Source organism: Erpetoichthys calabaricus, chromosome 1, assembly GCF_900747795.2.
Source record: "Erpetoichthys calabaricus chromosome 1, fErpCal1.3, whole genome shotgun sequence".
Lineage (NCBI taxonomy): Eukaryota > Metazoa > Chordata > Cladistia > Polypteriformes > Polypteridae > Erpetoichthys > Erpetoichthys calabaricus.
The window spans coordinates 27868804-27881182 of record NC_041394.2 but is presented as its reverse complement, the minus strand read 5'-3'; the positions used below and the strand labels follow the sequence as shown (position 1 = coordinate 27881182).

At 39.8% G+C, this 12379-nt stretch overlaps 1 protein-coding gene across 1 annotated transcript in view; it reads right to left on the bottom strand.

The window, feature by feature from the left end:
- Positions 1 to 5755: 5755 nt before the first annotated feature.
- Positions 5756 to 12379, bottom strand: part of LOC114645385 (galectin-4-like) — a 53467-nt gene continuing 46843 nt past the window's right edge. Inside the window, exons 11-13 of the mRNA XM_028793248.2 lie at positions 10763 to 10851; positions 7294 to 7459; positions 5756 to 6109 (exon numbers count right to left, since the gene is read on the bottom strand). Coding sequence (XP_028649081.2) covers positions 5963 to 6109; positions 7294 to 7459; positions 10763 to 10851 — 402 coding nt within the window. The 3' untranslated portion in view covers positions 5756 to 5962. The remainder of the gene's footprint in view (positions 6110 to 7293; positions 7460 to 10762; positions 10852 to 12379) is intronic.

Here is a 12379-nt window from a genome sequence, read left to right as displayed (position 1 = left end):
ATTTGTCTCATTTGAAAGCGGACTGCAGGAGAACACTGGCATTTGAAGCCCACAAGCCCAACATCAGGGAGGGTGACAAGTAGATGTCACATAGATTAGTCTCTTTGAAGAGTTTTCATCACTTTACCAAACAACTAATAATTATTTTCGTGCCTATGATTTAAAAGTCAGGTTGAGAATGAATGGATTACAGGTGATGGATATCATGCTCAAACAGGGCTGTACTTCAGAAAGAAGTCATTACACTTGATAAATGTTCACAAACTCTTCTGCACTGCTGCTGCCATTTTCTGTTTTTTATCCCCCATATCAATGTTGCCACTACTCCCTGCTCATAGGTTTTTTATTTCATCTCCTGGTCCATTTTTGACCATATTTAAAAGTATATGGTTTCTCACCTTGAAAGGAGCAAAACCATTATGAGGAATTACAATAAACAAGCCAGAGTTCAGAACTTTCTGCTAAGTTTTCCCTGCTTCAGCTTTTGCTCAAAGGTTCAACGTTGCTCCAATTTTGTTCACGAGCAGTTTCTTCTGTCAGACCTATCGACTGTCCCTAATATTGAAAACGTGTTGGGAAAAGGTAACATTTTAATGGCAATTTAGTTAAAGATCTCTCAATCAAAACCAAGAAAACCAAAAAAAAAAAAAAAAATCGAGCGAACACACAAAACCTAACATGCAGCCAAAATTTGAAAACCACACTGCAAATTATTTGCCCCTCACCAATGAATGAAATGGAAATCAAATTGATTACAAATTAATCGTATTTCAAAGCTAAAGTGCAGTCTTAAATAGCATCAGTCGTTAGTTATGTGACACAGTGTGATGCAAATCATGTGAGCAAAACAGGACAGTAAATAATGATGAAAAACAATAAAAAATGGTGAAAATGTGACAAACGAATAATGCTTATATCTTGGTTTTTAACATTCATTATCGTCAACTTGATAATGAGTCTCTAAACACGCATGCTGTAAAATGCATAAAATGTTAATATTTTTTGCATGTTGGGATGTTTCAGGCTATGTTCTGACTTTTTAAAAGCTGCTTCACATTTTCAGACAGTTGGTACTTTAATAAATGTGGGATACCTTGCACCAGTCTCCTCTCTCACTCGAATAAAAATCTAACTGGTTGATTGTCTAATACAAGCAGTTCACTTCACAGTTGGCTTTCCTGTCTTGCAGAGTGCTAATGGAGCTTGGGGTCTCACCACTCTTCAGCTTGATGGTGCTGATGTTGACACCTTTGAATTTTTAATTTCCAGGAAGTCCCGATTATTGCATTTGCTTTAAAAGAGACTTTACTGTTTTTTTTCAATTACTAAGAAATATTCTGCAGTACAGAAGTCATGGTCTCAAAACAGCTTGGCCATGCAGTTAATCTCCCCTCCAAAATGCATTACAGTCACTGAAACAGTTAATCCATGTCTCAAAATAGACTCATACCGCCAAAACATTAGCACTTTACATCTTTCTGGAAGAACACTATGACAAATGCAAGAAAGGCTTGCAAAACACTAACAGATAGCGTGGAGCATGGAGGTGGAACATTTATGATCACCAACCACATGATCACATCACTACTGGATGCTAAGCTCTCAGCTGCACTCCTTCCATTTCTCTTTGAACCTTTAGTTGCACATCCTCCATTTCTAAGGCTCTCCTCTTTTTAGCAGCTTTTGTATTTGCGACAAGTATCACATGCTCGGCTTTTGCCTTCATGCGTGCTACAACGTTGGTCTTTACAGACAAAGAATATGAGCGATGCGACTCTCAGGCTGGACTACTGTTTGGACATTGTTTCCAGGTTAAGATTACTAAATCCTTTATTAAGCCATTATAATGTACGCTTATTATAGTATGTCACTCTGGAGATTGAGATTGTGCTCTCATATCTTGAATCCAGTTATGTATAGTCCCTGTAAACTCATTAACTCTTCATATTAGTTTTATGATCCTTACAGTACTTTTTGCGGTCCTTATCAGAACTCAGTAAAGCCATTAGTTAATCATGAAGACTTTTTTTTTTTGTTTTTTGTTCTTTATTTCGCCTTATACAATTTCTTGTATTAGGAATTTGTTAGTTTTTCGCATACCCCTTGGGGTCAGAGCGCAGGGTCAGTCATTGTACAGCACCCCGGAGCAATTACAGGTTAAGGGTCTTGCTCAAGGGCCCGGCAGAGTAGGATCTGTTTTGGCAGTGACGGGGATTCGAACCGGCAACCTTCTGGATCCCAGTACAGATCCTTAGCCGAAGATGGTCATATTTTTGGCATAACTTAAAATACATCTGCCTTGAACAACTTTTTTTTACTTCATCATAATTTCTTACATACAGTATTTTAAGGCTCTCATTGTCTGTCAGTGTTAAGGAGATTGTCCAGAGGAAGTGGGGTGAGCTCTCTAAGTCAATTTAATTCTTGTTTGTTTCCTGTGGACGATGGTGGGAACCTGCTGCGTTCTCTCTTCTTTTCAGATTGCTGACTAGCTGGATCCATCGCTTCAACCATTGCTCATTAAAAGCTTCTACTCTCCAGGGCAAGAGCCAACCTGAGAATGTTGCAATCAAGTTCCAGCCTCATTGGGCCATATGTTTTGGGCCTGCATCAAACTAACAACGTTCTGGACCGAAATCTTTAAATGCTTTTCAGACAGCATTGCTGTCACAATCCCTCCTAATCCAATAACTGTTTGGTGGGCTTCCTGATGGGCTTAAAGTGGAGAAGGACAAACAAACTGGAATTGCCTTTACTTCACTATTGGCACATAGATTTATCTTATTCAACTGGAAGAATCGTAACTCTCCTATTCTAAGTCAGTGGGTAACTGATGTTATACTGTATATTATCGGAAATTGGAAAAAAAAAAAATCAAACATTTTGGAATAAGCATTTAAATTGAGTGAGCGGATTCTCTTCCCTTTTAATTCTAATCATTTATTTACTTATTTTTCCTACTATTAAAGTTTTACTCTGTTGGCCTGGCTCTCCTTCTCAGTGGTGGGGCTTAAATTGTTTCGAACCCAGTTTTGTAAAACTTGGACTTGCTTGTATGGAATGTTATTTGATTTTAATAAATTCAATTATAATAAAAAAAAAAAAAAAACACACCTTCTACTCTACTTGACATATACAAGATTATTTAAAAGACGACTACAGCGTTTGCCCCACAATTCTTTAAGCGCCGTCACAGCTTCTTTGCTCCTTCTATATTCAATCACAGTCAGCATGCAGAGTCTAGTAAGCGGGTAAGTGAATAAGTAAGGCACAGTACCTTGTTTTATATCAGTTCTTTTAGCATTAAGGTCCTCCAATGGCAGTTTTCTGACTTATGTAGCTGCATTTGACAAGGGTTTCCAAATAGTTCAAATGCTGCTACCAGATAGCTATTTCGGCACCAGTAAGACACATCATACAAACAACACTCTACAGTCCAACTGTCTTCATTTTTTATGATTTTGGTGAAATTCAAAACAAACAGTTCACACAAAAAATAGTGTAAAAAAGTTGCTAGTAAACAAAAAATAAAAGGAAAAAAGATGAAGTTATGATATTCTAGGTTACATTTCTTAAGGTTTCTATGCATTTTCTAGGCAGAAAACATTATGCCTTTAATATCTATCTGACCGTTAATGTTTCTTTCTAGCCATCTAACTTCAATCTATAGGTTAATCTACTGTCACACAGAGTTAAGATTATCAACATTCCATTTTCTATAACTCATATAGGGGGTTAAACTGAATCTATGTTAAGCTATATTATATTCAAGTTAAAGCTAAGCAGACTAAAGAAAATTTACCATTAAAATTCACATATATACTCATGTATAAGTTGGGTCTTAAAATCCGAAAAAAATCAATCCTAAAAAAAAAAAAAAAAAAAAAAAAAACCCAGCCTTATACGCCCGTTCAAAAATGCAACACTTATTTTTTTTTTTCATCTTCTTGCCTCCTCCAATCTCACATCAGTTTCTCAGACGTATCGAATTTTGTTGCAGAAGCGCAGTTACCAATTTCTTTCGCCAATTCAATGACTTAATTTAAAACCAGCAACATATTTTCTTCTGATCAAATGCTTCATCGTAGATAAGGGATGCTCTTATGATAAAGGTGGATGAGGGTATGAGATACAAAAAACACAAATTAGTGCAAACGTTGCTTCAGAATAGTTTGGGTATTACCATGTGGTCACGTAAGGCACAATAGAGAGAGAGGTTAGGAGCACCTACTGATACAGCACATTGCCTCACCCACATAGAAAAAAAAGGCACTGTGATCCGTGGTTCTCTATCAGGTGGGCGTTAGCATATCATAATCTCTTGGACCAATAGCTTCAGTTTTCTGCATTCAATTTATACAACTGACATTATAAAATACCAGAAATTATATGATAAAAATCAAATCCCGACTTATCCGTGGGAGAATTTAAATGTGAGTAAATACGGTAACTTAAAGGATACGACTCTTATATTACCTTTGTGAATGCTAGAGGTTGCTGTTACCTCTTTCAACCCAACAGACAGACACACTGCACACAGGGTAAAATCATCAAGAAGATCTTTAATGGTTTTTCTTCTCGATGCAGTGCCCAAAAACACCTCCACCACCATACACAATCAAAGTAACAATCACTATTCAGAAATCTCTCCTCCACTCCTCCCACCCAACTCTGGCTCTCTTGATGAGTCTTCACCATCCCTTTAAAAATAGTCTTTGACCCGGAAGTGCTTCTGTCCTTCTAACCACGTGATGTGTGTGCATTTCTAGGTCCGATGGAGACTTGTGGACTTCTTCAACCTGGAAGTACTCCTGTGGTTCCATCCCCATGACTCATGAGTGTTTCCAGGCTATAAGAAATATAAATTCTCAAGCTTCCCTTCAGCGTGTCCTGAAGGCACCCAGGAGAAACGCTAACATGTCCACTCAAGACAAGACTTGACAAGGCAAAAGAGAATCATGGACTTCAGAAAATCACGTCCTGCCCACATCCCACTCAGCATCAATGGTTTAGATGTGGAGACTGTTAAGAGTACCAAGTTCCTCGGTGTGCACATAACTGAGGAACTTGCGTGGACACAACACCTCATCACTAATCAAAGCCCAGCAGAGACTACACTTCCTGAGGCAGCTGAAGCGAGCAAGTCTTCCCCCTTCCATCCTCACAATGTTCTACAGAGGCACCATTGAGAGTGTTCTGACCAGCTGCATCACTGTCTGGTATGGCAACTGCAACATATCCGACTGCATGCGCCTGCAAAGGATAGTGAAGACAGCAGAGAACATTATTGGGGTGACACTTCACTACAGGACATATTTTACCAATGCAGTGTTCACAAGGCCTGCAGCATTGTGCAGGACCCCTTACACCCCCTCACATGGACTTTTCACACTTCTGCCATCCAAGAGAAGATACTGCAGCATCATTTCTCCTCCAACCAAAACACCACACTAACCTTCAAAACTGCAGATTTTTGGAAGTCCAGTAGACATGGAAGGACATCAGCTAATTTTCTTCATTCTTTACTGCAGTATTGGAAGAAAGCATGAATGAAAACACAAAGACTGGCAGTGAAGCAGATGTTGGGACTTCTTTCCATTGGCTTTAAGATCTCACATTAATCATAAATGGGGAAAAAATAAAAGATTGGTCTTTGCGTTTTCATTAGTCTTTCAGATAATGTAATCCTCCATACTGCATGCTGAACTGTTCATTCTGCACACTGACATCTAAGTGGATTTCCAACTAACAAAGACATGAAAATGATTTTGTTGAGCATAACTTTATTAAATGAAATACCAGATCCATTAAAAAAATATTACTATTACAAATCTAGAAAGAGCAAGAGATGTTAAAATTTAACAGCTCTTTTCAGCCAGAGTGGTCAGGTCACTTTGAACTGAGGGAGGACACTTCTGTGTAGCGACATTGAACACAAAGCAATTCTGGCATAGTGGAGAAACTAAAACTGGACGTAAGAGATCTGGACGTCGCCTTCAACCTCTAGTGTGTCCACTTGCTGAAACTCATGGAAGCGGTGGTGGAAGCTGCAGAGGTGCTGTCCATTTACATATACTTTGAAACGCCGGTGGCCAGAGCGAATGGACATCTGATGGGAAGAAAAGGAAGAACAGTGAACTCCACAGTCTTAGACAAAAAAAAAAAAAACACTTCCCTGCATCTTCTGATAAACTGGAGTGAGTGGAAGTTTAAGACTTATTTCCCACAACTTTACTCCTAGGTAAACACACAGGGCACAGGAGTCTCAGATTTCAAAAGGGCCCCATCACTATTTTTGAAGATATTCATGCCCTCATTCCAAAAGACTTGGGTTTTAGCTGAGCAGATAGTCTAAAATGGCTGGATATGGAAGAGTGTAGCTGAATTTGTGAGCATGCCACGATGGACCAATTTCCCATGCACAGTTTGTACAGATTCTGCCGTATAATTGAAAAGGAATATTACGAAAGTAGATAGTCTGATGCACATGGAGACATGACAACCTTACATTTGTGTCATATTTAAAGCAATGGGAAACTTAATAGGATCCCACTATTCACAAGCGGAGTGTGTGTATACACATACACACATATACATATATATATATTATACATATACACACCATGGCTGTCCAGGATTTTAAATCACCTGTAGCTCGCAAACCATTTGACCTATTGACCTGGAATTTGGTACACATACTACGTGAAGTCTACTATCCGCTTTTGGGGTGATGATTGACCTCCAAGGTTATTTCTTTTATTTTACTGTAGAATCAACTCTTGTCAATGGCCAGCAGTGCAGCCGTGTGGTTGTGCGTACGGGCGCCATTCTCATCCCTACCACCTTCGCCGTCACTTCACCTAACTCTTCAATCTGAAGACTTACAGTAAGTGCCAGCTTAAGTGAAAAATTAAGGAAAACGTACTAAGTAATTGCAACACAAACACCGACTTAATCAGTTTTAACGCGAAAAGATGCCAACGAAAGAAGAAGTGGGCCGCTAGGGTGGAGAGAAGAAGAGCTGCTCAGGAAACAGTAAGCACATCAACCTCTGAGCAAACGGATGCTAAGCGAACGGAGGATGAAAACTAGGAATGCTTAAGTCAAGTGTATTCACTGCACATTAATCGTGCAGTGCGCCGTTACTGGTAAAACTATAATTAGGCAAACAATGGAACAACACCCAAAAAGCAGTACAGAGGCCCGGCTGCCTCGATTTTGTCCAGCACCTTCATGAACTCTTCAGCATCTCATGACAGATACAAGTTACCATCAGGAAAGGGTGATACTCACATCAAAGTACTGTCCCAGTTGGAAGGGGTTGAACTCCAGTTCCCTCTCTTCTTGGCCCCAGCAGCCGCCCAGGAAGCTGTTTCTTATGACAATGTATTCCCTTAAGCAAGCACTCAAGTGGAACACAATATCACCCGTGTAGCTAACCTTGAAGTTGATGTGAAACCTAGAGTCAGGAAGGGAGATGGCAGTGGGTGTTAATCAAGCCACATTCACTCACTTTCTTTTACAGATTATTCTTCACACTATTATTCACTACCTAATAAGATGGCCTCAGGACAGCCTGAACTGGTCGTAGATGAACAATGGTTTCAAGAAGGCCAATGTCTTCCCATTTTCATAATAAATGATCTGGTAGAGGTCTACTCTGAGCAGCTCATACCATATTATCCCACTGATGCTTGACTAGATTGAGTTTGTATGACTGTATTGGAATCCTTCGCTTAGATGAAATCGCTATAACGTTCCAGACTTTATCCTTTTGAATCATTTGCTGATCATGAGGGGGATGGTCAAAATTACATCTGTTCACCCCTACACTGCTGTAGCTGCAACACCTGCTTCCAATGTTAAAACCCAACAGGATGGAGACAGTAGCTTGTGGGCTTTTTCTTCACTCAGCATCAACTAACAGACTAGACAAATGTTTATTCATTCCTGCTGAGCATATTGCAGCCACACCTTTGTGTTTTTCTTTCTTGAAAAACTTGGATGGGTTAAGGTTAGGGTCAATATGAATATTCTGTTCATGACAACACTGGCACCACTATGGCCATCCATGGACGGCTGACTGTCACCCACCTGTTATTCTAAACAAATCAATTCGCCTTCACTGACACCTTCCATCAAATTCCACTATCAGACCACTAGAACAAACTCTGGTGTGGCCATTCTGTTGTGTATCTCATATGTCCTCTCATGCCAGACACATCTACTAGGCTGCTGTCATACCCACTTAGTCCTCCCTGTGGCCACACAATCCAGTACTACCTGCCTACCAACTTTAACTGCCATTGATTGTCTCAATGAAAGCATTAACATGCACACTCAAAACTGGGATAAGGTGCTTAACTTGGTTAACTCAGAATCCTGGTTTTCAAAAAAACCCCAACGGCTGCCATGAATCTGAAAACAAGTAAGGAGACGGTCTCAAGATTATGCTGCCAAGCTTCAACATTTAATTAAAAATGCTCAAGCCTTTAAATCAGTCAAATAACTGGATTATTAAAACTGACATATAAAGTACATGTGTTAAAATGTTTCTCAAAGACCAACACCCTGGTTATTTTCTAACTGGAATAATGATATGCAGGACATATTTGAAACCAGATTTCTGTGACTAACTGGGCTATTAAAGCAAATGTAAATGCACTCACTGATGGAGCAGTTGAGAATACAAAAGGGAAATTAAAAATGTACTCTTTATGGAATCTAGCTCACTCTTTCCTATATGCCTTACTTGTTCTAACAGTTGGAGGATGGCAGGCTACAAGGGCACCTGCCGTTTATAAAGAATCTGGTGACTCACATATAAAAACATGCTTATGCTCAGAAATTCTTACACAAAAGTCAAGATTTATAAAACTTGTCATGAAAAATGGTTTAATGTTACAGGAGGTTTTGATCATCCACAAGTCCTTTGCAGACCTTTTTGGCATTGGCATTTTAGAAACTCCTGGCAGCATGACAACGAACAGAAAAAAAAAAAAAAAAATCTCATTTTGCTGTGCATTTCAGTGACGCATCAGTCACATTGATGTTTTTGAACTAATTCTCTCACAGTTAACAGCAGCTTTTAAAGTTACTGCATTCTTCTTCTTCCGCTGTGGCAACCCCTAAAGGGAGCACCCGAATCATTTTTTTCCATATCTTCCTGTCCTCTACATCTTGCTCTGTTACACCCATCACCTGCATGTCCTCTGTCACCACATCCATAAGCCTTTTCTTAGGCCTTTTCCTTTTGCCTGGCAACACTATCCTTAACATCCTTTTCACAATATAACCCTGCATCTCTCCTCTGTAAATGTCCAAACCAATGCAATCTCGCCTGTGTCTCCCAACCTTCACTGACCCTCTAATGTACTCATTTCTAATCCTGTCCATCCTCGTCACACTCAATGCAAATCATAACCTCTAATTCTGGCACCTCCAGCTCTGTCTTCAGTTTTCTGGTAAGTGTCACCGTCTCCAACTCATATAAACATAGCTGGTCTCACTACCGTCCTGTAGACCTTCCCTTTCACTCTTGCTGATATCCATCTGTCACAAATTACTTCCAACACTTTTCCACCCTGCCTGCACTCTTTCACCTCTTCCACAATCCCCATTACTCTGTACTGTTCATCCCAAATATTTAAACTCCTCCACCTTCGCCAACTGTACTACCTGCATTCTCACCATTCCACTGTCCTCCCTCTCATTTACACACATGTATTTGGTCTTGTTCCTACTGACCTTCATTCCTCTCCTCTCTAGAGCATATCTCCACCTCTCCAGGGTCTCCTCAACCTGCTCCCTACTATTGATACAGATCACAAGGTCATCAGCAAACATCACAGTCCATGGGGACTCCGGTCTAATCTTGTCTGTCAACTTGTCCATCAACATTGCAAATAGAGGTCAGAGCCGATCCCTGATGTAATCCCACCTCCACTTTGAATGCATCAGTCACTCCTACTGGAGTCCTCACCATGGTCACACTTCCCTCGTACATATCCTGTACAACTCTTACATACTTCTCTGCCACTCCCGAATTCCTCATACAATACCACAGCTCCTCTCGAGGCACCCTGTCATATGCTTTCTTCAGGTCCACAAAAACACAATGAAACTCCTTCTGGCCTTCTCTAAACTTCTCCATTAACATCCTCAGAGCAAACATTGCATCTGTGGTGCTCTTTCTTGGCATGAAACCATACTGCTGCTCATTAATCATCAGCTCACTTCTTAACCTAGCTTCCACTAATCTTTCTCATAATTTCATGCTGTGGCTCATCAAATTTTATCCCCCTATAGTTACTACAACTCTGCCCATACCGCCTATTCTTAAAAATCAGTACCAATACACTTCACGCCTCAAGCACTTTCCAAGATTCCATTAAAAAATCTGTTTAAAAACTCTGCTGCCATCTCTCAACACCTCCATTCTTCCACAGGTATGGACCTGTGCATTTTAAGTTTAAGATAATGTACAACTTGTGTGATAATTTGGTAAAACCAATTGTTAGTCCAATCAAGTTAAATACCTGATAGAATATTGCGGTGGTCTCATTGATCTGCATAATGGCCTTGAACTTGGATCACAACAGCTATAGGCATTTTGGTCATTATTCATACCCACCCTTCAGTATACAGGAGGATAATGAAAATGTGCAGTGGCTGAGCAATATCAGCTTTGCTTGAGAGAGATTATATATATTAGTGCAATACTCTTTAGAAATTTAAATCAATGCCAACACAATCTGCTTACCTGCCAGCACCTGGAAGCACCATGCCCCGAATGATGATGGTCCTCTTGGGTGAAAGGCCTCCTGGAATTATATTTCTGTAGGGGACTCCCTGGTGGATAAAGATACACATTTTGTTCAAACTTCAGCTCTGGAATATTTGAAGATTACAAAAGATATTAAAATTAGCTATTGCTGTAGCAGTGGAGCTGCTTAAATAAGGGAACACCACCAATGTGCATTTGAGATTTTTCCAGAGACTGTCCCTAGCCTGTTGATGTGGTACACTCACAACTAAACTGATTAGTGGGTCACTTCTGAATCCTGATTGGAATGCCCCTTGGTGATCAATCTGTCCAAGTACTGCAGGCAACGCCTTCTAAAAATCAACGATTTAATGGACCATACTATGGGAGTCAAAGTGGTACTACCACAAAGTCAAATTTAAGTTCTGCTACGAGTGTGTCCTGGAGAGGACTAGTTTTGTTCCTGCCTTGTACTTGACACTGTAAGATAGGCTCCCACAATACTGTAATCAAATACATGATTAATGTGATTGTGCTGTACACAGCTTGTGATGACACACAGCTGTATTTATGAATAGCACCTGATGACCCCAAATCTCTTGATTCGCTAACACAATGTCTAACTTGTATCTCAGAATGGATGAATAGTAACTTTCTCAAATTAAATAAAGAAAAAAACGAAATCTTAGTGATTGGCAATAATGGATACAATGAGGCTATTAGAAATAAACTGGATGCATTAGGATTAAAAGTCAAATCGGAGGTAAAAAGCTTAGGGGTAACCGTTGATTGTAATCTGAATTTTAAATCGCATATTAATCAGATCACTAGGACAGCATTTTTTCACCTAAGAAACATAGCAAAAGTTAGACCTCTTATATCATCGAAAGATGCAGAGAAATTAGTTCATGCGTTTGTTTTCAGTCGGCAAGATTACTGTAACGCACTCCTGTCAGGTCTACCCAAAAAAGACATCAATCGTTTGCAACTAGTGCAGAATGCAGCTGCTAGAATCCTTACCAGGAAAAGAAAATCCGAACACATTTCTCCAGTTTTGATGTCACTACACTGGTTACCTGTGTCATTCAGAATTGACTTTAAAATTCTGCTTATGGTTTCTAAAGCTTTAAATAACCTCGCCCCGGCTTATATATCGGAATGTCTGACACCTTATATTCCAAATCGTAACCTCAGATCCTCAACTGAGTGTCTCCTTAGAATTCCAAGAGCAAAACTTAAAAAAAGTGGTGAGGCGGCCTTCTGCTGTTATGCACCTAAAATCTGGAATAGCCTGCCAGTAGGAATTCGCCAGGCTAATACAGTGGAGCACTTTAAAAAAACTACTGAAAACACATTTTAACATGGCCTTCTCATAACTTCACTGTAATTTATTCCTGATACTCTGTATATCCATTATAATAACTATTTATTCAAAATCTGTACTAACCCCTACTCTTTGTTTCCTTTTCCGGTGTCCTGTTGATGGTGGCATGAGCCACCACCATCTACCCAAAGCACCATGATGTTCCAACAATGATGGATGGATTAAAAGCCAGACGTCTGTATGACCATCAGCATCAAGTGACTCCGTGAAAAAACCGAACTACAAAGAGG